Source organism: Astyanax mexicanus, chromosome 7 (genome assembly GCF_023375975.1).
Source record: "Astyanax mexicanus isolate ESR-SI-001 chromosome 7, AstMex3_surface, whole genome shotgun sequence".
Classification (NCBI taxonomy): Eukaryota; Metazoa; Chordata; class Actinopteri; order Characiformes; family Acestrorhamphidae; genus Astyanax; species Astyanax mexicanus.
The window spans coordinates 2,272,957-2,299,957 of record NC_064414.1 but is presented as its reverse complement, the minus strand read 5'-3'; the positions used below and the strand labels follow the sequence as shown (position 1 = coordinate 2,299,957).

The 27,001-nt window shown below is 37.1% G+C and overlaps 3 protein-coding genes across 5 annotated transcripts; 1 reads left to right on the top strand and 2 right to left on the bottom strand.

The window, feature by feature from the left end:
• Positions 1 to 1,790: 1,790 nt before the first annotated feature.
• On the top strand, positions 1,791 to 7,095 carry LOC111188191 (uncharacterized). Of its 2 annotated transcripts, XM_022685234.2 has the most exons (5): positions 1,791 to 2,045; positions 2,996 to 4,661; positions 5,360 to 5,413; positions 5,715 to 5,768; positions 5,937 to 7,095. In XM_022685234.2, exons 2-5 carry the CDS (start codon positions 4,644 to 4,646, stop codon positions 6,060 to 6,062), a joined length of 252 nt encoding a protein of 83 aa, XP_022540955.2. In that variant the 5' UTR covers positions 1,791 to 2,045; positions 2,996 to 4,643; the 3' UTR covers positions 6,063 to 7,095. The 2 variants fall into 2 exon arrangements, with proteins under 2 accessions (XP_022540955.2, XP_049337747.1); XM_049481790.1 differs by lacking the exons at positions 1,791 to 2,045; positions 2,996 to 4,661 and having other exon boundaries at positions 5,058 to 5,413.
• A 65-nt stretch (positions 7,096 to 7,160) lies between these two features.
• Positions 7,161 to 12,318, bottom strand: LOC103027058 (androgen-dependent TFPI-regulating protein). Its single transcript, XM_007238518.4, has 6 exons — positions 12,060 to 12,318; positions 10,734 to 10,865; positions 9,444 to 9,545; positions 9,139 to 9,254; positions 8,230 to 8,381; positions 7,161 to 7,248 (listed from the first exon to the last, which is right to left on the bottom strand). Exons 1-6 carry the CDS (start codon positions 12,210 to 12,212, stop codon positions 7,217 to 7,219), a joined length of 687 nt encoding a protein of 228 aa, XP_007238580.2. The 5' UTR covers positions 12,213 to 12,318; the 3' UTR covers positions 7,161 to 7,216.
• A 1,421-nt stretch (positions 12,319 to 13,739) lies between these two features.
• fam83ha (family with sequence similarity 83 member Ha) lies at positions 13,740 to 25,305 on the bottom strand. Of its 2 annotated transcripts, none has more exons than XM_049481781.1 (6): positions 25,049 to 25,305; positions 23,077 to 23,530; positions 22,767 to 22,931; positions 20,068 to 20,192; positions 14,950 to 19,981; positions 13,740 to 14,372 (listed from the first exon to the last, which is right to left on the bottom strand). In XM_049481781.1, exons 2-6 carry the CDS (start codon positions 23,521 to 23,523, stop codon positions 14,364 to 14,366), a joined length of 5,778 nt encoding a protein of 1,925 aa, XP_049337738.1. In that variant the 5' UTR covers positions 23,524 to 23,530; positions 25,049 to 25,305; the 3' UTR covers positions 13,740 to 14,363. The 2 variants fall into 2 exon arrangements, with proteins under 2 accessions (XP_049337738.1, XP_049337739.1); XM_049481782.1 differs by having other exon boundaries at positions 25,058 to 25,305.
• Positions 25,306 to 27,001: the final 1,696 nt, after the last annotated feature.

Genomic DNA, 27,001 nt, shown 5'->3' with positions numbered 1-27,001 from the left:
CATGTGCAAATATTTTGCATTGGGATTCATAAAATAAAAAAAGACTTTATAAATTTTTATAAAAGAAGAAGAAGAAAAAGGTCCCGTGTGCGAAAAAATATGAATTGGGATTCCTAAAATAAAAATAGACATCTTTATAAAAGAAGAAGAAAAAGGTGCCGTGTGCATAATAGTAATATTCAAAAAACAAAATAAAACAAAAACAAAAAAACAAACAAAAAACGTGGTTGATTCCTTTTAAATACTGTATCTCAAACAATGAAAAAATAAACTAAATAATTAATAATTAAATAAGCAATCATTTTACTGCTTTAATTATTTAATTATATATATATATTTCTTCTGTTATATATATATATATATATATATATATATATATATATATATTGATTTTGGCTTTATTCCATCTTCTTCCATTTATATATGTAAATAATATAGAGACTAATGTATTACCCTCTGTATGTTTGTAAAAATATAAAATAAATATAAAAAAATGCCCTGTGTACAAAATTTGTGAGTTATATTGGATTTTTTAGCAATCAAATGTTGTTTTGTAATTTTATAATGACTGATGATTACATTTAATTACATTACATCATATTACAGTACATTTGGCAGATGCTTTTGTCCAAAGCGACTTACAATAAGGATGTACACTGTATATTTATATATATATATAGTGTAGTATATATATAGTGTAGTATATATATAGTGTAGTATATATATATATATATATATATATATATATATGTTTATACTGCCCCCTACTGTAGCGCTGAGGAATCAGGAATAGTGCAGTCAGTAACAGAGAGAAAGCTCTGGAGAGTTCAGCTGGAAGATCTAAACACACCCTGTACACCAGTTACAGTACAGAACTGATTATAAAAGAAACTCTCCTATTTACTTAAAAATACTTAAATAAAACATAATGAAATGTGCTTGATTACAGTTCTATGCAAAAGTCTAAGCATACCTGCTCACAAATAAAATTCATTTTCAATAGTATTTTAACTCAGTGATTGCACAAACTAATCAAAAGAGTTTATATTTGCTTCAGGATTTAATATGGAAGCTATGGTTGACTGACATCTTCTGGGTTGTAGATCTCAGAGGCACCTCTGCTCCATAAAATAAAAATATTGTTAAATTATAATAAATAATGCTAATAATAATTATAATAAATAATGCTGCGTATAATGCTTCTATAATTATTAAATCCATTCTACTACCCAGCCAGCATGTTCAAGTAGGCCCCACATGGGAGTTTATCAGGCTTAGGCTGGGTAGGTTGGCATAACTTAGTTGTCTTAAATCCAGCTATGTTTTTGTACTTTGTACAAATCAATGTACTTTTTAATCAATGAGAAGAACATTTTAACATTTTTACACGACTGTAAAGTTTTAGTTAAATAGAAGAGAGTCCCTCCCACGCTTTTTACTTTCTTCAGCTGACAGACCGTCTCCCTCAGAGTGAACATTTTATAGGTAAGTTAAATGTTATGTTTTCTGTGTTATCGTTACTGTTTACAAAAATAAATTAACATTATTTAGTATATTACGTAGAACTTAACGGTATAAGATTGTTTCATGGAGTTGCTTAATGTGTTTACTAAGTATTAGCTGACAGTCCCAGCTAGCGTTTGATTAAACGTTACTAGCTAGCTAGCGTGGTATTTTTGCTTCGGTTTGAGCTGCTGCACATCAGGCTTCCCCTACCTACTCAGCGAGTTCTACGGCACGCTTGAACATGCTGCCCTGGAACTGCTGATGCATGAACGGTACGATGGGAAAAAGAGCGACGTGTGGAGTCTGGGCGTCGTTCTGTACTTCATGGTCATTGGACGTTTGCCCTTCAAATACGACAAACAAAAGGGCAAGGCTACCGTGCTCCGTTCACAGAGGAAAGGTGTGCAGTTTCCACAAGAGATGCCGATAGAGGAGCCTTGTAAGGAACTCATCACACGCATGCTGTGCTTCAATCCCAGAAAACGGTGTTCCATCGCAGAGGTACAGCAGGACCCTTGGCTGCAGTCGGTGCCAGAACAGTAAGTGACTCTTCTAACTTATAGCTTTCCATAAACAGAAGTACTTTATTTTTCGGACTATAAGACACACTTAAAATCCTTTAATTTTCCAAAAATCATCAGTGGTCCTTATAATCCGGTGCTCCTTTATGTATGAATTTTACCAGTCAGGTATTAAGGAGCATAAAATACACTCCACTGAAGTACAGAGTTATAAGAGAGAGTTTACAGTGTTTAAGTTTCTCCAGCACTAAAGCCGGGTGCAGCAGCATTAGCATTAGCTGCTAACGGAAACTTCACTGAAAACTCATGCTTAGACAAAATATTATGTATGAAAAGTCCAAAAAATACGGTACATAAAATTTCATTAATTCATTTATTCATTCGTTGTTTTATTATGTATATTTTATTTCAGGCTGCATATTGACATTATTAGATCCCGCGCCGTGATAATGATCTGTGAGGAACGGGGGCTCAGAGTCCTCCAGAACCCCTCAGATCTTTCCACTCTCCATCTGATTCTTTACTTTATACTTTACTTTATCAACAGGGAAATGACAGACTTGCAGACTTGTCTGGGACGGAGGCTAAAAGACAAGTCTGCAGTTCATTAGTTGTTGACACACTGTCTTTAAATAAACTACAGACAACATTTCTCCCAAATTTAAAAAAAAATATTTTAATTTACAGCATTTATTTGCAGAAAATGAGAAATGGCTGAAATGACAGAAATCAATTTTTGGTGGAATAACCCTGGTTTTTAATCACAGTTGTCATGTATTTTGGCATGTTCTCCAACACCAGCCTTACACACTGAGCTGTGTGTATGACACACGGATAAATGTGTTCCACACTGATAAAAGTCACTTTTAGTGTGAAGAGCTTGTTTATAAATGGGTAACGAACAGTATCAGTTCACTGATGATTAATAATAATACATTTCCACATTTCTGCTTCTGTACTCTCTCCAGAGTTATAGACAGACCTGCTGAGACAGCTGATGAAGAAGAACGAAAAAGCAGTGCGAGTTCTCCAGACGTCACTGCAGTCGAGGCAGTAGAAGAGGAGCTCCCTGCTACAAGCTGCAGATGCGATTCAGAGCAGGAAGCTGTCGGCAGTAAAATTGGGGCGAGTCGGACTCACATTGGCGTAGAGGACGTCGGGGAGGAGGAGTCCGGCTGCATCGGCTGCTGCTGTTCAATTTTTACTGCAGTGAAAAGCGCAGCTAAGAAATATGTTGCGGCACCAATCCTTAAAACCACCCGGATCTTTCGAAGAAATATTAGGAAGATTCTTCCAATTAACCTCAAAGCATGACCTGAGGTATGTAAAAAGATTTCATATCTTAAAATCATTTTATATATTTGTTGGAAGGGAGGAGTAAATCTAGAGGAGTGAGAGTGCCCTGGAAGAGTGCGCTTTTAAATAATTAAATGTGTGTTTTAAAAAAGTCTGAAATGCTTCAGTTGGTTAATCTTTGACATTTTGTCCCTCTAACAGATAACAGATAACCTAAAAGACTAACACGTGTTCAAACCATAGAAATGTACAGAACGTCTCACAGGATTGATAAATTACTGGGTGGGTTTTTAAGGTACAGACTGGGTTTAATGGGAATGTCCTGCTCCATGGGCTGGTGGTGGAAGCAAAACCACAGCCTATAGTGTAGCAGGACATCAGGAACACCAGGCTTCTGTTGCCTCCAGAGTAAATCAAGAGGAGTGAAGAGAAAAATAAATCTATAGGAGTGAAAAGAAAAAATACAATTTATAGCAATAAAGGGAAGAGTGAATCTAAAAGAATGAAGAAAAGGATAAATCTATAGGAGTGAAGGGACGAATAAATCTATAGGAGTAAAGAGAAGAATACATTTATAGGAGCCAAGAGAAAAATAAATCTATAGGAGTGAAGCGAAGAATACATCTGGAGAAGTCAAGAACAGAATATTGTAAATCTACACACTATGGCGAGAGGGGGAACAAACAAGACTACAGTTACTGCAGTGATGCATTTAAACCACTACAGTACCCACAATCCAATGCAAATAGATATTCTTATTTTGCTAATCCATTAATAAAACACAAGCTATTAGAAAAAAAGTTATTGAAAAAGTAAAATAACTATACAACATAAATTATGTATAAACATATGTATGAACATACATTATGCTAGACAAATATTAAGCTAAATATTTAAGTTAAATAAAGACTAGGAACTATGAACAAATAGGAAATAGACAAAAGCAAGATAATTGCATCACATTAAACAATTATATTTTTAAATCCTTATATTGCCCATATGCAGAAACTACAGATATTCACAATAAAACTATATAACTCACAAGTTCTGTTGAATATAAATCAAGTATTAAATCCAAATATACAATATACAATTTCATTTAAAGCAAAAAAATGGCTGTAACAATAGAAGGTCACGAGGAAAACAGCCTGAATGAGACTGTGATGGTGTGAGGTCAGGGGAAATCCTGTAACTCTGATGATTGAGATGCTGGAGAACCTGCAGATCTGGTTCTGTTTGTCGGGTCACACTCTGGAACATTTCACTGTTGGAGTGGTGGAGTGAGACGAGCACAGACAAGGCAAACGCTGCCAAACAGAGATGTTGTATCTGCTGGGGGTGAGTGAAATCTGAGTTTTCTATTTATTTATATTTTTAAATGTGACTGTAATAGGAAATAAGGCTGAGTGATTTCTCTAAAAACTCATATCTAGATATGCATCAGAGAGAACCAGCAATACACAATACAATCTGATGAAAGCCTTTATACAGTATGATGTTTAAGTATTAGGACTTATACATACAAACCACAAGAAACATTAAACACAGCATGCTGTATATTTAAACAGTAAATATATAACTGTGTATTTGAGTAATATATATTATTTAACAATATTCAGAAGTTTGTATTCTTGGTGGCGTGTCAGTGATGTTGTTTAGGATGGTAAAATAAAGTTTTCATGCGGCCTCTTTGTTTCTGATCCCCCTACAAACTTTATTATAATTTTTTATTGTTATTAAATTGCATATATATATATATATGTGTATTATTCCCCTCAATCTGATCTGTGAACTGTTCACTTTTACACTGATGTAGATCAAACTTTTTTAAAGCATATCATTGAGGGCATCTCTAAAACAGCAGCCTTACATGAGAAGGAAATAACCTTCTTTTTAACTGTTAAAGGAAGTTAAAAGTAGGTAGCAAGTCATTTTAGAGCATTTCTATTGGTCCATTCATCATAATATTCTGATAAAATATAGAGAATAAGTCAAAAAAGTACCAGTTTAAGTTTATTCACTTTGTCTCCTTGCAGATAATCTGTGGTCTTCTCTGCATCCTTATGTTCATAAGTAATGGCCTCAGTCAGGTAAGCAGATATTCTCATACCAAGTTTTCTTTTGTAATTTCTAAGCTGTTAATTTAGGTAAAAACTATGTTGTTGATTGGTTAATTTAAAGAACTAAAGAAATCTGTGTTTAATCATGATTATTCTCACTGTATTTTCTTTTTCTTATTAAAATAAGCTTTAAACTGATGAAGATTCTTTATATCTAGTGAAGATTCTTTAAAATAGGTTAGAATTACGTATGTGTTGTTGTTTTAAATCATTTAAAGCTGGTATTTATATGAAGTTTTCAGAATATTTGCTTTTGTTTTCTTTTTTGTAGCAGAAGACACAGAGAGGTTCTAAAGGAGGCCGGGGTAGTGCAGAAAAAAAGAAGGTAAAGTGTAAATTAAGAATAAAGTGTAAATAAAGTCTAATATATACAATAACAATTGAAAATATGAATTAAAAACTGCAATAAAGCTGTTCTTAATATTTGGTATTTAGCCTTTAATCTAAGCTTTGGATTCATGACAGGATATTAATACGCTTTCTTCCTTTACAGAAGGACTACAGTGAAAAGGAACTTCACTTCATCATCAGGATCCTGTCAATCGGGCTGGTGGACGCTGACCCCCACACTCTACACCATCTTAAAGAGTACAGAGATCTCCAGGGAGGTTCAACCTGAGACATCATCAGAGATATGGTCCTATAAATACTGTATGTGTTTGGACGGAGGAACTGTTCTTCATGTTATTTGCACGGCAGCTGCTGTAGAAATGACCCTGCATACTGCTTAAGCATTGGAAGAACTGGTGATTTAGTGTAAATATGTGTAAAACTAATATTTTCCTGATTAGTATTACCATAATCATAATTATTTAAAGAAACGACATGTTCTAAATGTCTAAATGCAGTCCAGTTATCTGCTTTGCCCTCTTCTCCCCAGATGCAAAGCTCACTTGGGTTGCCAGGTGGAGGACACTGAGCCTGCATGACCGAGCACAAGACGAGTTTAAGAATATTTGCACAATATGGAGTCAAAACTGAGCCAATAGCAGCTGTGGCTGATGTAGGCCTGTGTTTTTTAATGCAATTTTTAATTTTATATAAAGATTTGGCTTGATAATAACAATATAGACTGTACAATATATACAGCTCTGGAAAAAAAATAAGAGAGCACTTAAAAATTATGAGTTTGATTTAATTTTACCGAATTGAAAACCTCTGGAATATAATCAAGAGGAAGATGGATGATCACAAGCCATCAAACCACCAAACTGAACTGCTTGAATTTGTGCACCAGGAGTTAAGCAGCATAAAGTTATCCAAAAGCAGTGTGTAAGACTGGTGGAGGAGGAGAACATGATGCCAAGATGCATGAAAAAAAACTGTGATTAAAAACTAGTTTTATTGAACTTTTAAAGGGTTTCTGAACTCTTAAAACGTTATAAAAATGTTTTTAAGTAAAAGTTTCAGTATGCTCAATGAAACAATGAAGATCTACACTGGAAGTTTTTGTGAAGTGCTGCTTCTGCTTTATTCCATGAAGTGCCTGAAGCACTCAGCTGTATTTCCTGTACAGGTCTGAACAAGACATACAGACACTCTGCAGGTCTAAACCAGGATACACACATACCATCAACAATGTATTATAATCATACACAGCAGATACATATAAAAATCACTCACAAATAAAAAGTTTTCACATCAGAACTGAATCACCAGCACTGTAATCTGTTGTACCCATACCGCTGCAGGACCCACCAGGCAGATCAGGATTGGAGCTGAATGCAAAGCCTGAATTAATTGCATTGATGGATGTTTTGTTCTTGTGTGGTTTCAATTCTTTTTCACCTTCACCTGCTGTTTACCTGTGAAAGTGATTACAAAAACAAACAAACATTAATATACTGAATGTACAGGTAGTGAGTAAACAGTTCTTACAGCCACAAATAATAAAAAAAAATAATGAAAAATTAATGCAAATAAAAAACACTGTATTATACCCTTACTTTGTCTTTGATGAGGTTACAGACAGTATAAACCCAAGATATGCTATGTTTTGGTAACTTGGTAGCAGACATTACTTAATCATTTAAAAAATGTGTATTACTGTTAATTATAGGTGAGGTTCAGCCTAATTTAGGGCGGCTCTGGGGTGTCTGAGTATGTTTTGAGATAGGCGTGTGCCCCTGACCAAGTTGCGCGTCTTTACGTACTTGCGGCACACGTACAGCCTCTAAAAGAGGATCCGGCTCAGTTTTACTGAACGCGAGCTGCTGGTGGAGCAATGGAGACTTCAGAAGAGGAAACTCAGAGCTCAGTAGCTCATTCACTTATAGTAAAACCAAAGAAACGAAGGAGTAAAGTTTCTGACTAAGCGCTCTCTCTCTCTTTCTCTCTCTCTGTCTCTCTGATTGAACATAAACTTGAATCAAATTTATCCGCTTTAAAAGGAGACCGCATCACCCCCGCCCAGTTTAAAATCATTCCTCCGTTTGCTCGGTGCAATTACCCATTCTCACCAGAGAGGGCCCTAAATCCCCTAAATTGCAAAACTTACAGACATCAGCTTAACAAGTGTCAATTAATAATTAGTTGAGACATTTTGTTGTAGGTACTCTTAATTAATGTACCCTTATTGTAAAATGTTACTTTACTTTTTTGCAAGCTTAAAATGCAGAAATGAATGTACAGTATGTTAATAAATAAAATTAAGTTTAGAAGATAAAGCATGAAATATATTGGGTTGATACTGTCTGCAGTGATGTAGCTACACTAGAAGCTTCAGGTCTTGGGTGCTTCAGGTCTTCAGGTCTTTTAGTGCTCGATCATCAGTTTATGATTCTTACCCCAGATTCTGAAGTTCAGAGTTTGTCCCAGCAGGTACAGCAGGATCACCACGAATATGTTGGAGATGAAGAAAGCGACCAGGCCAGTGGTGCTGAACAGACCGAGTAACGGATACACCCAAATGCCCACACTCACATACACCCATATTACCCTGTGAGAAACACAAATAAAATATACATATAAAAAAACTTCAATTTACTTTAATTAGAACAGTTTTCATTCATTTTTTACATTATTTTCTCTCAGATTTAATTGAGCCACTTATTGCACCCACCCACTCACTATGACTCTCTTTATCACCACAGTGCTCCAGATATTAGGAGACCCTGCCTCTTTTTTTTTTGTAATTGATTTATTTCTTTACACTAAATTAAACTTGTAAAAATTATGCTATTAAAAACATATATATATATATATATACACACAGAGTTTAGTAAAACCTAATAATTTCACTAAACTCTAAGAAATTTTAAGTTCATGTTATATAATTTTACTAGATAAAGACTAGATAAATATACATACATATATACATAACTATTTTTCTCAAGTACTATATACTACATTGATATTAATAAGAATTACATAATTTATATAATTTCCGCCAACTTAGCCAGAACAAAAAATATTATATGATATTATTTGTTTTGTTATATTAATTGCTTTGCATTATAATTCTATTTTGAATACTTTAAACTTTAATCAGGTGGGTAAAATTTGTAGATTTGTAGGTTTGTATTTAGTCTTCTCTTTGATTTTATTCATTTTAATGTGATCATGTTGATCAACAAGGAAATCAGAGACTAAGGATATTATACATTATTTTTATACACTGATATTATTCACATACTACTGTATATAATAATTTATATCATGTATAGCTTCTCTAATCAGAAACACGATGCACCTACCAGCCTGAGTACAGAAATCCAGCAACACCCAGAGCAGCCAGACCATTCCTGGTTTTGGGATAAACATGCGGCTCCAGCAGGACCTCGCCCAGAACAATCGGCAGAACCAGAGTGTGCTGCCACACATTAGAGATTTATACAGTTATTATATCATATTAATCAGAATCTAATGACTAAAATGATCCATTAAAATATCTATAAATAATCTGTAAATATAATTATAAAATTAAATGAATCTAAATAATTGTGCAATAGATCAAACAGATCAAAGCATTAAAGGAAAATTAAAAGATTAAAAGACTAACCATGGCGTGGTTCGCCCATGTGGGAAAGAAATTATCCATGGATTCTGGGTAAACCAGCTGCCGATCATAACTAAAAATCACCCAAAACAGCAGAACAACCAACTGCAGAAAAAGAAACAGAATTAGGCACACGTTGAAACGGTATTTAAGGTTTCAGTTCCAGCCTCAACTCTACACTTCTAAAAAAAAACAATCAGCTGTGTATTTATATTATTATGTGTTAATCCTTTTAAACTTTCAAAAATTCTTCATATACACTGATTTTTTTTTTTACTTTATGTAATTAAACTTCATAGAAGCTTCATTTTTAGAGAGTACCAATAAAAAAAAACATTAAGACATTAATACAGCATGTAAAGATTCATATCATTGCTAAAAAAACGAAAAAGAAAAAGGATAACAAACCTGACCAGCTAGACCTCTCATTTGTACCCTTCTCCTTAGAATAGAGTTAAAAAGGGGTGAAATTCTTGTTTTAAGAATTGGGACAACCCTTCAATCTCATGCTACAGATATATAAACTATAGCAGTGGAGCGCTAAAGTTCAGCAACCTAACTGCTGCTGCTGCTGGTTAACTAGTTAACCTTAGGGCTTTATAATATGTCTTCAGAACGGGGGCAAGTGGTGCAGCAATTCGTTATTACTGACCATTTCTTAATTCCCTTGTGATAAGGGGACTGAAATAAGCTTTTATTAGCTTTTATTTTATTCCATTTCTTTGGTTCCACCTTAAATGTTGCAGCCTCTGCCATCTGTTGCACCATTTAAGGTGGAACGGTAAAGTTTGCTAGCTATCTAGCTACTGAGATGAACTGATTATTTTTTTTGTTGCTTGTTATGAAGAAAATGACAATAAAACATTGAAAATACACATTAAGCTATGGTAGTATAGTGATTATTCTTTTAGTTTTTAATGGCGTGTGCCAGTGATTCTTATAGCCTCTGTTTGGAGTGTTTGGAGGACACCCTACTCCTAGATGTGAACACACAAAAAGTATGTAGGACTAAGTATAGGTTTCGAGTTGGTCTTTAAGCACAATCAAAAAGACCAAAGTGTTCAACCAGTGTGACCAAAGTCCACAATTTAAAGTTTAAAGTTTATTGTTCTTATAGCAGCTGCATAAAATGGTCTGAATATGACAATAATATAATTTATTGCAATAATGTCTGGGAAAATATATCATAATAAAAATAGTTGCAAACCAGTTTTATTATTAAAAAAAACATTTCTGAATAGAAGAACGTTGTTTTAATCTGGTGTGAAATGGAATGTAATTGTGGGATCTTACCAGTCCTAACGGGAAAGCGAAGACAGAAAACAGCAGGTCTTTAGTTTGGGACAGCAGAGTAACTCTGGATCTTTTTCCAAGCGTCCGCAGATCTCTGACTGACGCCAGTCCAAAAAACACCATCTGTACAATCTGAACCCACCATTCAGAATATTACACACCGTACAACTCATATCTCAGTTTATTTAAGAGACATTATGATACTGTGCTGTTTAAAAGTTTGTAAGACCTTGAGATTTTGTATATTTCTGTATAAATGTGACATAAAATGATCAAAAAGTCTTAAAAGTAGATCAAACAAATGAGACACAAATGTTAGACTTCAGTGCATGTTCTCATGATGAAGGTGTTTTAAGAACTCTATCATGAACTCTAGCATTAGCCGGTGTGTGAGAGAGGCCTTCAGTTGCTTAGAAGTTACACTGTGTTTATTAGTGAACTTGCAGAACATAGTTAGCTTGTTGAGTAATGTTTGTTGGTTGAAACTCCTGAGGAGGCTAATAACGGTTCTGAATTTCCTCTATTTGTACAGTTTAAACTCTTTAGAGATGGTTCTGTAATGTTTTCCAGCCTGATGAGCATGACTGGATGTTGTAATCAGCACTAAATGATAATGATGATGTTTGACATGGTGAAATAAAGTCATTGTGCTGCTCCCAACCCTGTACTCTGTAGAGTGAAATCCCTCCACAATTTTTTTTTGGAATTAAATCACACAGTTGTGACCTGCATAGCAGGTGCAATATTTTAAATATTTTTATCATACAGCTCTGGAAAAAATAAGAGACCACTTAAAATTACGATTTTCTTTGATTTTACCAAATTGAAAACCTCTGGAATATAATCAAGAGGAAGATGGATGATCACAAACCATCAAACCACCAAACTGAACTGCTTGAATTTTTACACCAGGAGTAAAGCAGCATAAAGTTATCCAAAAGCAGTATGTAAGACTGGTGGAGGAGAACATGATGCCAAGATGCATGAAAAAAACTGTGATAAAAAAAAACGGTTTATTCCACCAAATATTGATTATTTCTGAACTCTTAAAACTTTATTAATATGAACTTGTTTTCTTTGCATTATTTGAGGTCTGAAAGTTCTGCATCTTTTTTGTTATTTCAGTCATTTCTCATTTTCTGCAAATAAATGTTGTAAAATAATTTTTTATTTGGAATTTGGGAGAAATGTTGTTTGTAGTTTATAGAATAAAACAACAATTTTAATTTTACTCAAACATAAACCTATAAATAGCAAAATCAGAGAAACTGATTCAGAAAATGAAGTACTCTCTTAATTTTTTCCTAAAAATGCAACAATTCTTACCAGATTGATGAAGGTGAGATATTTCCATGGTCCTCCATATGGAAAAATACCATCTGGAGGAGCTTCTCTTCCTTTAGCGAACAGATAGTGCACAATAAAAGCGTACCAGCCGAAAGCAGCGACGTGATACAGCTTCTTCACCGTGCAGCTCATATCTACTCATCTAACTTCTACACACTACAAACAGAACTGCTGAGATATTAACATCTACAGCTGAGGAACAGAGAGGCCGTCTCAGTAGATGACCAATAAAACTCCAACAGAAAAAATGTTAATCAGGTGAAAAGAAATCAGTATTGGGGGATTAGTGAGGGGGAAAGTCCAGGTCAGACAAAGAGTCCATTATAACTCAAAGCCTTTAGGGGTCTTTTTTTTTCATAACACTACTAATTTAAGCATGACGTCATGTGAAATACATCATTTTGGAACTTGGTTTGATAAAGCTGACCTAAATTCATGATTTTATTAAAGTACAGAAGTTTATATAAAGAAACGTCCTCATCATTTAGAGCACAGCCACAATAAGGTTGGATAATATGTGTTATGAAATGTTCACATCAATTGTCACAGTCCTGAATTAAAAAAATCTGTGTAATCTCCAAAATCGAACACTACATAACAGAACACACTCTGGGTTATATAAACAACATAAAAGTCATTAAAGCAAAGCCCAAAAAAATATTTTACGCAAAGACACAATTCCGATATAACAGTGAGAACAAGGGTCTATGAAACCTTATGAATTCTAGTTTAGTATGAAAATAAAAAAACAAACAAAGATAAACTGTGGTAATCTCCATATTCTGAAATTTAAACCAAGCTGTGCTAGAAAACCCCTTAAACATAACAGAGCTGAAAGAATACTGCATAGAGGAGTAGGAAAACGTTCTCCCATTCAATGTCAGAGAGACTAGATGGTAATAGAAAACATTTAATTGAGGTTATTTCAGCCAAAACAGGAAATACAGATTATTAAGGTGTCCTAACATTTTTATTTACATATATTTTAAAAGACATTTCTACAGATACATACCTCCATTTTTCAGTATTAATCATAGGAAGATTAAACATCCAGACAAATAGACATAAGCTATAAATGGACAAATATTGTAAAATATGAATCACAACTAATATTAGTGATCCTCCTGAAACACAATAACTCACCATAATTGTTTGCCTTTAGGTGCTGTTAGTTAATCTGAGTGATTTTCTTCAGGTGTTAATTAAAGGTGTAAATTATCCCAATTACAGTGTTATTACTGTGATTATATTCTTTCTGTGTATAACAGTTTTTTAAGCCTTGAATTGCTCCATAACCTTTTTTTTAGTGTACTGCAGGCCTGAAATGCTGGAATGGATGTATAGTAATTAATTAAATAAAGTTGACCAGATGTGAAAAATGTTGGATTTAAAAGTCAATTTTTTTTTTTTTTAGTAAGTCTGATCTTGAAAACAAGGGCATAACTTCAGTTAATTTCACAAGCTGAGGTGCTGTCATTTTCATTGTTATTTATAATGGCAATATGTAACAATATATATATATATATATATATATATATATATATATATATATATATATATATATATTGTTACATATTGTTCTTTTATATTTACAATGTAAATATAAAAGAAAAGAAAGCATAGGACTTAGAACATAAATGAATAAAATAAACAAATAAATATGCCATATATCTTTATTTCACATAATAAAGTGCATATACACATATGTATAAAGTGTATATACAATACATCAATGTACAGTATATGACTGAATAAGAAATAACATTCTTAAATTCTTTTAAAATATAAATGTATGTAATGTAAATACACAATATTTTAGTTCCGCATATCACATAAGCAAAGGAGAATAAAAAAATAATATTCTGTGTATTTTTCCCTCGTGTCATTTTTAACCAAAATGAATTTGGTGGCCTGGTTTATATCTCAGAAATATTAATGTGTTACAGCACTTACCCCGTGCTTTATCATAGCAGTGTATACTGTATTTTTTATTATTTATTATGCTACAGGTTTTATATCTGCATTTATACAGTAATCAAACATGATTCTTCACAGTGATACACAGACAGCACTCGCTAACCAGAGACCGAATCCTCCAGCCTTTAACTCCAGTCTTTATCTCCTCAGTTACAGGTTCAGTAAACAGGTTTTCTGGAGCTTCTTTTTTCAGCAGAAGCAGCAGCGGCTGTTAGTTATGCAGATTTTCTGCATATTTCAGAAACATTACATCTTTATAAACGCTGAAATCTGTGAAGCAATCAGATCTCCAGCCGATCAAACACATTACGATGCCTACGGAAATAAACACACATCACAAAACACACACAGAAAATTATATATATATTCATTAGTAGGAATCAGGATTCAATAAATGCTAAAATTACTAAAATTACTATATAACTTTTTTTTTCTATTAAAATCTTATCATCAGTAACTTACCTACCAAGACTTTGATATAGTATAAAAAGAAAGAAATATATTGTGATAATACTGATAAGCAGTGACTGATTTTTTTTCCCTAATTGTTTATGTTTCCAATCCATTTGTATGCACTTATATGCAAATATTCTGCTCTTTTTTATTTTTCCATTAGTTTTATGTTACATTACTATCATTCACAAAATAGAAAAATAGTTAAAGTAGTAGTTTGCATGAAATAACACTTTCTTTACCATTTATTTTGTTGAAGTAATATAATCTTGAAATTAATAAAATATTTTTAATTTCAATTCAAATTAATGCCATAATTTCTGAAATAATATATTGCCTAAAAAAACATGGTTAATGAATTTTTGTTGCAGTTTTAATGAAATAGTTGTAAGGTTAAGCCCTAAGGTTTTTTATGTGAAGGATGAAGTGTATTATTTACCTCAAAGCGGCTGTAAACTCTTTTTTCTTTCCGCATGCTCTCCATCTTTTTAAGGAGGCTCTCCCGCTCCTCTGGTGAAGCCCTGGCAGACCAAGTCTTGGACCTACTTAGTAGATATCCAGAAGTCTGTTTATCTTTCTTTGTGTTCCCATCAGCCCCATCTTCTGTAGTATCACCGGAAGCAAGGCTCGTCTTTGAGGTTCGTCCCTGGTTCTTGGCGGATATCTGCTCCAGGAGAACTTTAGTGTCATCCCTCAGGTTGCTGTAGGACAGAACGTTTATAGTGGAGGCCTGATGGGTCGGCTTCTCTGAAGAAGGAGCCTGACTCTCCTGAGATCCGTGAGAGTGCTCAGCATTGGTCGATCCGCCATCTGCTCCAACTGTTTGAGCTTCTAGAGGAGCTTCCTCAGGTTCGTGGCTTATCGAGGAAACTGAAGTTTCTTGCTGCTGGGTTTCATGTTTTATTGGCTCTTCATCCTGATCTACGTTCTTACTTTCCTCTTCAGGGTTAGGTGGAGAACTGACATCATGAGGTGTTTGGATCTCTGTTGCTTGCAGGTTCGTGGATTTGTGGTCGTCTACTGAACTAGAGTGTACACTAGCGGTCTCTGAAGATGAACTACTCAATTTGCCAGAGTCTGTGGAGGAATCACCTGGCTGAGAAACGGAAACGGTTTGAGTAAGATTAGCAGTTGAACTGCATTCTGACGAGGTAGAGTTTGTAGAAACATCAGGTTCGGCATCTTTCATCAACGAGCTAGTGTTTGTCAGGCTGACATTTGTTTTAGCAGTGTCTGTGGTTGAGCTGGTTTCTGGTTGACGATGACATGATTCCATTTCACTCTTTGAGACAGTTTCTGCTGGACTGCCTGAAGTCAATGCGGTTGCGTCTGTTTGCACAGAACTGGCAACAGTAATTGCTGTGGCATTTCCACACAGGTCTCCTTCTAATGGCATGCTGCTGTCAGGCAGGTTTACCTCAGATGAGGGTGTGTTGAGGGGTGAAAGAGTCAAGTCACATGCCGTATGCTCAGATCTTTTGTCTGCCTCCAAGGTGTTTGTGGCTGGATCTGATTCTTCTGTTGGTACAAGGCTTACATCTGAACTTGTTTGTGGTGGACAAGCTGTGGCTGAGGCAGTGTTCACAGGATGTTGTTTGGCTGAGAGATCTTCAGGGGATGCAATAGTTGGGGATGTATTTGTGGGGTCCAGTTCTTTTTTAATATTGATGGTCAACTGACCTGTTCCTGCTGCAGGGGTTTGTGGGAAAGGTGCTGTCTCTGCTACAGGAGTCTGCTGGGAAGGACCGGTCTCTGCTTCAGAAATCTGTTGAAAAGAGCCTATCTCTGTTGAAGACATCTGTTGGGAAGGGCTTGATTCTGCTGCAGGGATCTGTTGGGAAGCATCCACCTCTGCTGCAGGGATCTGTTGGGAAGCATCAGTCTCTGCTGCAGGGATCTGTTGGGAAGCGTCCATCTCTGCTGCAGGGATCTGTTGGGAAGCGTCCATCTCTGCTGCAGGGATCTGTTGGGAAGCGTCCATCTCTGCTGCAGGGATCTGTTGGGAAGCGTCCATCTCTGCTGCAGGGATCTGTTGGGAAGCATCAGTCTCTGCTGCAGGGATCTGTTGGGAAGCATCAGTCTCTGCTGCAGGGATCTGTTGGGAAGCGTCCAACTCTGCTGCAGGGATCTTTTGGGAAGCATCTATCTCTTCTGCAGGAATCTGGCGGGAAGCATTCGACTCTGCTGCAGGGATCTGTTGGGAAGCATCAGTCTCTGCTGCAGGGATCTGTTTCGAAAGATCAGTCTTTGCTACAGGGATCTGTTTGGAAGGATCAGTCTCTGCTACAGGGATCTGCGTGGAAGGGCCAGTCTCTGCTGCAGGGATTTTTTGGGAAGCATCAGTCTCTTTTGCAGGGATCTGTCTGGAAGGATCCGACTCTGCTGCAGGTATCTGTTTGGAAGGATTTGTACTTACTGCTGGAATCTTTTCGGAAGGGCTAGTCTTTGATGCAGGGATCTGTTTGGAAGGGCCAGTCTCTGGTGCAGGGATCTGTTTGGAAGGGCCAGTGTCTGATGCAGGGATCTGTTTGGAAGGATTTGTACTTACTGATGGAATCTTTTCGGAATTGCTAGTCTTTGATGCAGGGATCTGTTTGGAAGGGCCAGTCTCTGGTGCAGGGATCTGTTTGGAAGGGCCAGTCTCTGGTGCAGGGATCTGTTTGGAAGGGCCAGTGTCTGATGCAGGGATCTGTTTGGAAGGGCCAGTCTCTGGTGCAGGGATCTGTTTGGAAGGGCCAGTGTCTGATGCAGGGATCTGTTTGGAAGGGCCAGTCTCTGGTGCAGGGATCTGTTTGGAAGGGCCAGTCTCTGGTGCAGGGATCTGTTTGGAAGGGCCAGTCTCTGGTGCAGGGATCTGTTTGGAAGGGCCAGTCTCTGGTGCAGGGATCTGTTTGGAAGGGCCAGTGTCTGGTGCAGGGATCTGCTGGGAAGTAACTGTTTCTGCAGCAGAGGAATGTTGGGAAGGGTCTATCTTTACTGCAGGGGTCTGCTGAGAAGGGCTGGTCACAGCTGCAGGGTTCTGTTGGGTTGTGTCTGTCCTTTTAGCTTTTCCTGCCTCTTCTGAAGTGGAATGTTGGATTACTCCTGTCTCTGATGCAGTGGGATGTTGGGAAGGTCCAGACATGCTTGCACCTGGAACAGTCTGTAAGGCAGTTGGGTCTGTTGGACTCAGTTTTGAATGTTTTGGTCTGAGCACAGATGGAAAACTGAATTTAGTGCGTGAAAATTCAGACGAGGAGATATTTGGAATGGGCCTTAGCTGGCTTAGAAGTTTAGGTCTTGTTTGTAGGCCTAACTGTAATTCTGGTTTTACAACAGAAGCGCTGTTGTCGTCATCTGTATTTGGTGAGGGGTCATGCTCTACAGAGAGCTGCTGCTTCAGCTTGATTTTTTCAGCATCTGTAGCACTTGTAGAAATTGCTCTACAAGAACTTTCACTTTTAGGAGAACTTTGTTCCTCAGTCATCTTGGAATCATGGGATTTGTGCTTTAGGTTTTTATTAGTTAATACCTGTGAAACAGGTGCCTTAGTGTTTGACTCCTGAGAAGTGCCTACAGGACATTTTTGCAAAGGTGCCTCTGCGGCAGGTGGGATTGTTGGGTTGTCTAAAGTAGGCTTTTTCTCTTCTTTTTTTGACTTTTCAGGCTCTTTGGAGACTTTGTCTTTAGTAGACACGTTTGCTTGTGCAAGTTCAGCTTTTCGTTTGGCGGCTAACTCTTTAAAAAATCTGAGTCTACAGTCAGGATCATTCATATCCATGAATGTGTTTGACTGCTGCAAAATTGGTTTGGGTTGAATTTGTGTATTTTCTGTAACTTGCAGATCAAGAGAAAGACCTTTTTCCATTTGAGAATATTTTTGAGCCATTTCATTAGTCTCTCCTTTTTCTACTGCAGATTCCTCCTTTGTTTTACCAGGTATGTATTCAGATTCAGTTTTTGTTGCAGAATCCAAAGTTGGGTCGCAAGGTGGCTTTATAAGAGTGCTCCACTGAAAGGGTTCTTTTGTGCCAGTTTTCTTTTTCTCCAAAATGTTGGAAATCACAGCTGATGTCTTCAATGGGTCATCCTCACTGCTCTGGCTCAATGAACTTTTTGCATCTTCTGTAGTGGGCAGTTCCAAATTAGAGCTAAAAATCAGTGAGTGCCTCAATCTTGAGCTCCGCTGGATAGCTAAATTGGGCCTCCTGCGAAAACTTTCTTCACGAGTCAAATTGCCCTCTTTAGGTTCTTCTGGTTTGTCACCCTCAGTGTTTCCTGAGGACTCAGAAGTTGTTGTTGGTGTTTGTTTAGCATTCGAAGCTAAAAATGATCTAAAGTTTGCCTGAAGGTCCAGTGATTTCTCTGGCAGAGATAAGTTATCCAAGTGCTGAACATTTAACTTGCGAGCTGGTGCCTTGTTAAAGTCGCTGTGTTCTTGCCTTGGCCCTGGAATTTCAGACTCACAGGGTCTTCCCAGGGACTTGTGCATGTCATAGGATGCACTATCAAAAGAATCACTTCTTTGAAGATCCTCCATGTCCTCCGGTCCTGAGTCCTGAAGGGCAGTGAGATATGAGCTGATTCTCCAATCTCGTAACCCTTCTTTTTGGTCCTGTCGTTTGTGGTGTACATTAAAAAAAAATTTCTGTTCAGGTAGGTTTGGCTGTGTTGGCGAGGTCTGACAGGGGAAGCTTTGGCCCATGCTATGCCTTCTGGGAGGTGACTGAACGGGTACTAACAAATTCTCAGCAGGTACTTTCTCCACAGGAGGATAGGAATGCAGGAATTTTTGGACATGGTCATAACCACCTGGTGGTTCTACATCATCCATCTCATGAGGAAACTCAGGTCCTGGGTACTGATCTAATTGAGGGTAGCTGAAGTCTCTGGGTTTCCGATAAATTTCATAGCCTTGTTCTGGACCTGCCCTCTGACTGAAGTACTGCTCTCTTGGAAAGTGGGCACCCTGCATCTCAAAATCCTCCATATTCTGCTCCCCTCTGTTTCCTGTATTCATCTGAGGATAATTTGGAAACCCTGGGTGCGCTTGCCTTCTAAATCTACCCATGTCATTATTCGGCCCTTGCATAAGTCTTCTCTGGTCCAAAAAGGGATGCTCTCCTCTAAATTGTTGGGGGGCATGCGCTACAAGAGGAAGATGCTCATCTGTTGAGCTGTGGACCGATTCACCTCTTCTTAGGGAAAATAAATTGTGTTGCACCTTCATAGGGTCTTCAAACGAACGCCCAGGCCATTCTGCACGTATGTTTTCAATGGGTAGATGTTCTTTCATGAACATTTTGGGGTTTTCTATAGTGTGTCTTTGAGGGAAGTTGCCATAATCTTCAACATAGGGAACAGTGTTTTCCATAACCAGTGGCTCTGACTGGGCAAAGAGAATTCGAAACTCTTCATCAAAGGTAGCCACAAACTGTCCGACAAATACATGAGCTATGCAGCGATGAATCTTCTCAAAAGACCACATAAAGCTGCAAAAACAAACAAATAAAATAAATTTTAAGATAAACACTTTAAGATAAACACAATGTGTCATACACAACCAAAATCCTTTTACCTGTAGTGCCCACTCAGAACAATTTTACAGTCCACCAGTAAGAAGCGGTTCATCATCTGACCTTTGAAGGACTTCCCTGTGTGGCAATAGTAGGTGCTGCCGGAGACGGTCCTGACTCGCAGGGACTAAACAGAAAAAAAAAGACAGTTACATTTTTAACAAGGGGCCTTAGATTTTTTCTATGGAGTTTATATTTATTGTTCTAGAAAGAATTAGGAGGCCACAAACATTGTTGTCTTATTCTATAAACTACAAACAACATTTCTCCTAAATTCCAAATAAAAATATTGTCATTTAGAGCATTTCTTTGCAGAATATGAGAAATAAAATTAAAAAGATGCAGAGATTTCAGACCTCAAATAATGCAAAGAAGTTTTAAGAGTTCAGAAATCAATATTTGGTAAAATAACACTGTTTTTTAATCACAGCTTTAATGCATCTTGGCATCATGTTCACCTCCACCAGTCTTACACACTGCTTTAGGATAACTTTATGCTGCTTTACTTCTGGTGCAAAAATTCAAGCAGTTCAGTCTTCCTCTTGATAATATTTCAGAGATTTTTTAATTTGGTAAAATCAAAGAAACTCATCATTTTTAAGTGATCTCTTATTTTGTTCCAGAGCTGTATATGGCTAAAAGAGTTTTGAAACAATCATACATTCCTTAAGATTTATACGACTAAGAATTTATGCCTTGACTCTTAACACTTTAGTTTGGTCTGAACCCCAAATAGAAAAAAGCAGTTGGGTGACGGATGCTGGATGATGTTCAGTACAGCGTCAGAGTCAGAGACGTGGTAGAAGCATTTTAAAGAGCTGTGATTCAGGAACAGCAGCATTTCTAAAGAGTATTTTTAAAGAGTGAGTAATATGTCAAGGCCACTCCCTGAGAGCACAGCCTCACCGGGTGGCTGTGTGATCTGCAGAACTGACCAACCACACAAGCCTGTGATATTCAGACACGACACGAGATTATTACACATCTAATGCCAGGTTTACACTAAAGGAGCACACGACTGAGTGAACGGCAAGAGATCCCTGATTTGCCTCCAAGCAGATTTTCAAAAAACTGTCAGCGACTAAAAAACTAGCTTCTCAGTAAAAGGTTGGGCATCAATGACATTTGCATTACTGGTTGGTATGCTAGCAGAAAATGTAAATCACTGAGTGGTGTGGATCTTATGAATACAAGTCTAAGCATGTGTACAAAAGTGCAGAAAATGTTATTGCAATCACAGCCTGGTTTATTTGTTTAGACTTTGGATGTGATGTCCAAGGCCATGAGTGGTTCTAAGAGGTCATGAGTCCACTCTGATGATAAATAGTGTTTTTACTGTCTAAAAACTCTCTGTTATGGTCCCTTAAAATGATACTGTACATTGTTTAAAAGCACAGCCTTGCTGTGCCAAGGTACGCAGAGCCAAACCACACATGGAGGAACTGAAACAGGAGCAAAACTACAGCAAAGCAATATTAAAGGTAAAGCAATATCTTAACTTAATCAATAATTTAGTAGAGCGCAGATTACTGATTATCTAATAAGTTCTGTTTACTGATCACCTTCTCCAGGTCAAGACAGATCAAGCCGAATCCAAGTGAAAGTTTCTTTTAAACCTGTGGTTCTCAAACGGTGGTATGTGTATAATTAGTGGTATGTGAAGCATCTCAAGATGATGAGCCAGACAGCCTTTTTACTGCATACACAAAAGTCCCCATAACAGAACCCTGAGGAACAATTCCTCAAAGTTTTGGATTAGGATTAACAACAGAATAATTAATACAGGGTTTAAGGGGGACAGCATGTAGACTTATCGTCTCACTCGCTTGTTATTTACCTTCGTCTCAAGCTTTCTGAGATATCTCTTCAGGCATTCTGCATTGACCAAAATTGTACGTTTGACAGCAACAGCCTCTTTCATTTAAAACAATGGTTTGAACATTTTAAGCATTCATGTCCAGTATGTGATGGTCTTAAAGGAGAAATCCGGTGTGAAATGGACTTGAGTTGCAGTGAAATAGGATAACAAGTACAAACTTTTGTTGAATAGTTTACCTCCATTCTCCTACCGCATTCCAAAATACAGCGCTTTTAGCCTATGCTTCTATCAGGCTTACAATGCTATTGATATAAATTCTGTGGAAATGTATAAGTTTTATAAAGATATTTTCAGAGAAAGCTTAAATTCATATGTTTTCCACAAAAGTAATTTTGCAATTGGTTAAAAGAGCTGTATTTCAGAAAGCTGAGGGAGAACGGAGGTGAGCTATTTGATAAAAGTTCGTACTCGTTATCACAATTCACTACAACCCAAGTCCATTTCACAATGGATTTCTCCTTTAAAGCTTTTTTATTTTTTTTTTTATATTATTTACAAATCTTACCCTCAAATGAACAATTCCTCTAATGTAAGGATTTATTTTTAATGCAGTGGAGGATTTTCCACACTCCCCCCTCTATTAAAGTGTAATGTGTTATAGAAATATTTTTAATGTGTAGTTTGTTCTGTAATTACTTTCTCTACATACTTTTAAGCTGTTCAATGTATTCAATGGTAAGAAAAGTGGAAAAAATACTGATGAACCTAAGAAAAAACATGTTAAATTTTCGGCCTTCAGCCAAATTATTTTATTTTTCTAGAAAAACACATTTTCAACATTTTGGCACATTCCTAGCATAGTTTACATATAAAAATACTCACTTTAATTTCATCCAGATTAACCCTGCAGTTGTTCACCATGGCAACAAAGTGGTGAGCGTTGAGTTCATCCAGCAGAACGTAAACAGCTACGTTGCGCATTGCTGCGTTCAGGATATCGGCGAATATATCAACATCTGTAAACATGTCCATCGCCACGGCAACCACCTTTGACAAATACATAAAGAGAAAGGCAACTCATTGTTAGATATTACACAATGAAACGGGAAGTCATCGTCTCTCTGTGAGTCAGTATGACTCACGTTTTGCGAGTTTCCTCACGCTAACATCAGCTAAATGAGTTAAAACCCACCTGCTGGGCGTTCTTGATCATCCTGCGGACCTGCTCCTTAATGCTGGGCATCTCCGGGTCGGGGGGGTTAACCAGCGTGGTGATCTCAGTGGGTCCCACGAACCTGTGCTGCTGTGGCCATCCCAGATCAAGGCCTGGAGCATCCAGGTCCGAGTGTATCGGCCAGTAAGTGTCCGAGGAACCGTCTCCGTCCCCCCCGACCATATACCTCCTGTCCGGCTGTGTGTGCTGAGACGGCACCTGCACCGTGCATTTAATGTACTCAATCTCTGGCCGAGATAAGAAATCCACCACGTTGGCATCTTGCAGGAACCCATAGTATCCCTCTAAATCAGCCTCGACTAGAGCGTCGATGGCGAGGCGGTACTCCTCGCGGTAGTGTGGGGGCAGGTAGTTGGGGTCCAGAGGGTTGTCCCCCGCTGAGGAACACTGAGAACGATGGGCCATCTCCAGCCTGGCAGAGAAAGAGGAAACTTATTATCTCAGCTTTAATATCTCACAATCTGTAATCACAACACCATGTTAGCTGAGCTGATTGGCCTGGTTGACCACCAGTTTAGTGGTCACGTATGTTTAGGTTTGCTCTAAATTAGAGGTTCTCAAACTTTTTAGACCATTTATCACCAATAACCAAACTAAAACTTCCAAATACCTCCTACAATCCATTTCACAGGAACACATGTAGTTCCACAACACACATGCTTATTTAGACACAGTAATCTCTCTCTCTCTCTCTCTCTCTCTCTCTCTTTAATCTAGACATGTAGTCCACACATAGACACAGTGCGTAATTTATTTCATATATTTTACCAATCGTTCTTTACTCTTCTGTGTGGGAAGTTTCCCTGCTCTTTTACAGTCTATAAGTTTGTATAATTGTAAGTAGTTTGATTGATTATTGTTTATGGTTAACAACAAGAGAGCCAATCATTGCTCTAAAACTACAGTGTTTACTAACCTGTTTATCTATATATAACTGTAGTGCAGAAACTCTAGTGACCTGTTGATATATATGTGTATATATTTATATATAAAACAATATTGCTTAGCCATGTCATCTGCTAGTGTTGATCCACTGTGTTTTATTATCAAGTCCAAAGTCAGTGCAGTTTTGTTTTCCAGCAAAATCTTACAGCACTTCATGCTTCCCTCTGCTACTGACAACTTTTATGGAGATGTGGATTTAATTTTCCAGCAGGACTTGGCACACTGCCCACACTTACAAAAGTACTAACTGGTCTTATTATATAATATTGTAATTTTCTGAAACACTCATTTTTTTTTTCAATGGCTGTAAGCTACAATCTTACATCAACAATAAAAGAAATAAACTCTTAAACTAGATCACTGTGTGAAATACATCTATATTAAATATATGAATTTCACATTTTAAACTGAATTACTGAAATAAAGTAACTTTTTAATGATATTCTAATATTTTGAGATGCACTAGTGTATATAAATAATATATTTAACATTCCCATGTAAACACTCCCTATCAGTGCTAGTGTAAACAGAGAGTAAAGATCTAAAAGCCTAAAGCTGGAGCTGATACTCCTCTGCGGTGTATAGGAGGAGGACTGAGGTGGGTTAGCTCTAGACTACAGGGTGTGTCACACAGATATACAGAGAAAACAATCAAAACCACAATAAAACCTCAGCTAACTTTAGTTTACTCTCTTAATCTGGGTATATGAATGTAGATTCAGCCTTTCTACAGTAGTTATAGATATAGCTATAAATCATAAACGCTGTATTAAAAGTCCCAGCTGGTTTATTTAGAGCTGGAATGAGAAGTTCGCAGATACTAAACTTTACCCTGGAAACTTTCAGCGACTTTTCCTCACAAACAACTAACGTTAAAGACACAGCAGTTAGCGATATTTACTTATTTCTGACCACAGATTATAAATACAGACATTAAAACAGCACAACATACCCAGAACCAGAGCTTCAGACTCTCCAGACTCACCGGACTCACCGACTCCCCGCGCCGGGTCAGGGTTAGCCTCGCTGCGGGCTGCTCAGTCCCTCCGCCCGGGGAGGCTTTGCTACATTCCGGGGCGGGGCGGACCCGTAGGAACACGGTCCGCTCGCCCGGCCAGAACCACTCTGTTCTCGTCAGCAGAGCAGCGGGTCGGTCCGAGGAACCGCGGAAACTCCCGGCCGGGCTCCAGACTCTGTTCAGACAGATACACACCACCCAACTACCAAACACCACCCACCAAACCCAACACACCAGCCTACCAGCAGAGAGGTGTAGCTCAGCTGCGGCTCTCAGTGTTTACATGGTTAATAAACAGCCCACCACCCATATATATAAATAGAAAAATCAGATAAAATAATTCAAAATCAGTCTATCTGATTTTGCTATTTATAGATATACGTTTTGATTAATTGTTATTTATTCTATGAACTACGAACAACATTTCTCCCAAATTCCAAATAAAAATACTGTCATTTAGAGTATTTATTTGCAGAAAATGAGAAATGACTAAAATAACAACAAAAAAGATGCAGAGCTTTCAGACCTCAAATAATGCAAAGAACACAAGTTCATATTCATAAAGTTTTAAAAGTTTAGAAATCAATATTTGGTGGAATAACCCTTGTTGGTTTTTCATCACAGTTTTTTTCATGCATCTTGGCACCATGTTCTCCTCCACCAGTCTTACACACTGCTTTTGGATAACTTTATGCTGCTTTACTCCTGTTGCAGAAATGCAAGCAGTTCAGTTTGGTGGTTTGATGGCTTGTGATTATCCATCTTCCTCTTGATTATATTCCAGAGGTTTTCAATTTGGTAAAATCAAAGAAACCCATCATTTTTAAGTAATCTCTTTTTTTATTTCCAGAGCTGTATGGAGAATATATAAAATAATATAAATAATCTTTGTACACATCTTCTTATTCAATGTGTTTTTAATGTATTTATTAAATGTAATTTGTGTCTGGAATTATGCAGAATTATGCATGTGTGAAATATGCCTGTAGTATTTTGTTTGCTCTGGTTAATTATTAATATTTGAGACAAAGGCTGACCTTCACAATGCGTTCTCATTTTAAACTATTAGCTTGTATCATAATTGTTTATACAAGCCTTATCACCTTACACACGTGGCATACAAAAATGGGCATATTTATTTTCTATAAAGTTTCCTTGTAACATATTACATTACATTTAGCTGATCCCCCTCCCCCTATTTTTTTTCTAAAAGATAATATAACATAATGACTATAACGTTCTATTAAAATGTTATGGTTGATATAATTTGGGATGCACTAGGCTGTTCCCTGTTTTAGCTGCATTTATGCTTATTTATAATGATTGTATTTTATGTACAGTAGAATGTAAATATATTAAAGTTAAAGTTTAGTTGGACTGGAGTTTGTCTGGAGTTCTCTTGTGTCTCTGCACAGATCATCTGCATACTAGACTACATACGTCTGCTATGTTTGTGCTGGAGTGTGTGTGTGTGTGTGTGTGTGTGTGTGGGGGGGGGGGGTTATGGTGGAGGTGTGATGGATCACAGTATAAACCAATAGGGAATCTGAATGGTATATGTTTATACTTCTCTACATCCAATCACAATCAGATTCACTCTATCTGGATGCAGAGATTTATCTGGATAGGGGTTTTATTGAACGATGAGAATCTGGAATGAAATCAAGCTGAAATTAAATAGGATTAACGAGACTATTTTTAAAATGTAAGGAGAAAAAGTATAGATAATTGAAAGTGAAAATGTGAAAATAATTACTCTATTTAAGTATAGATAACATACATACATTTCTTCTTAAATCAGGTAACTTAAGTAAGTATTTGTTAGTATTTGTTCAGGCGGTTCTGGCCTGTGGTTCTCGGGTCTCTGCTTGTCCAGAACCGGTATTTCAGTTTCAGCTTTCAGAGCTGTGATCTCACACG

What these genes read in the sequence shown, in the direction of transcription:
- LOC111188191 (XM_049481790.1), top strand. An exon ending in GTAGTGCAGAAAAAAAGAAG is followed by an intron (nt 5,769 to 5,936) that starts GTAAAGTGTAAA and finishes CTTCCTTTACAG; the next exon opens with AAGGACTACAGTGAAAAGGA.
- LOC103027058 (XM_007238518.4), bottom strand. Translation starts at nt 12,212, where the DNA reads ATGAGCTGCACGGTGAAGAAGCTGTATCACGTCGCTGCTTTCGGCTGG. An exon ending in ATCTCACCTTCATCAATCTG is followed by an intron (nt 10,866 to 12,059) that starts GTAAGAATTGTT and finishes TGGTGGGTTCAG; the next exon opens with ATTGTACAGATGGTGTTTTT. An exon ending in TCGCTTTCCCGTTAGGACTG is followed by an intron (nt 9,546 to 10,733) that starts GTAAGATCCCAC and finishes CTTTTTCTGCAG; the next exon opens with TTGGTTGTTCTGCTGTTTTG.
- fam83ha (XM_049481781.1), bottom strand. Translation starts at nt 23,523, where the DNA reads ATGGCCCATCGTTCTCAGTGTTCCTCAGCGGGGGACAACCCTCTGGAC. An exon ending in TGATCAAGAACGCCCAGCAG is followed by an intron (nt 22,932 to 23,076) that starts GTGGGTTTTAAC and finishes TATTTGTCAAAG; the next exon opens with GTGGTTGCCGTGGCGATGGA. An exon ending in TTAATCTGGATGAAATTAAA is followed by an intron (nt 20,193 to 22,766) that starts GTGAGTATTTTT and finishes TTTTCTGTTTAG; the next exon opens with TCCCTGCGAGTCAGGACCGT.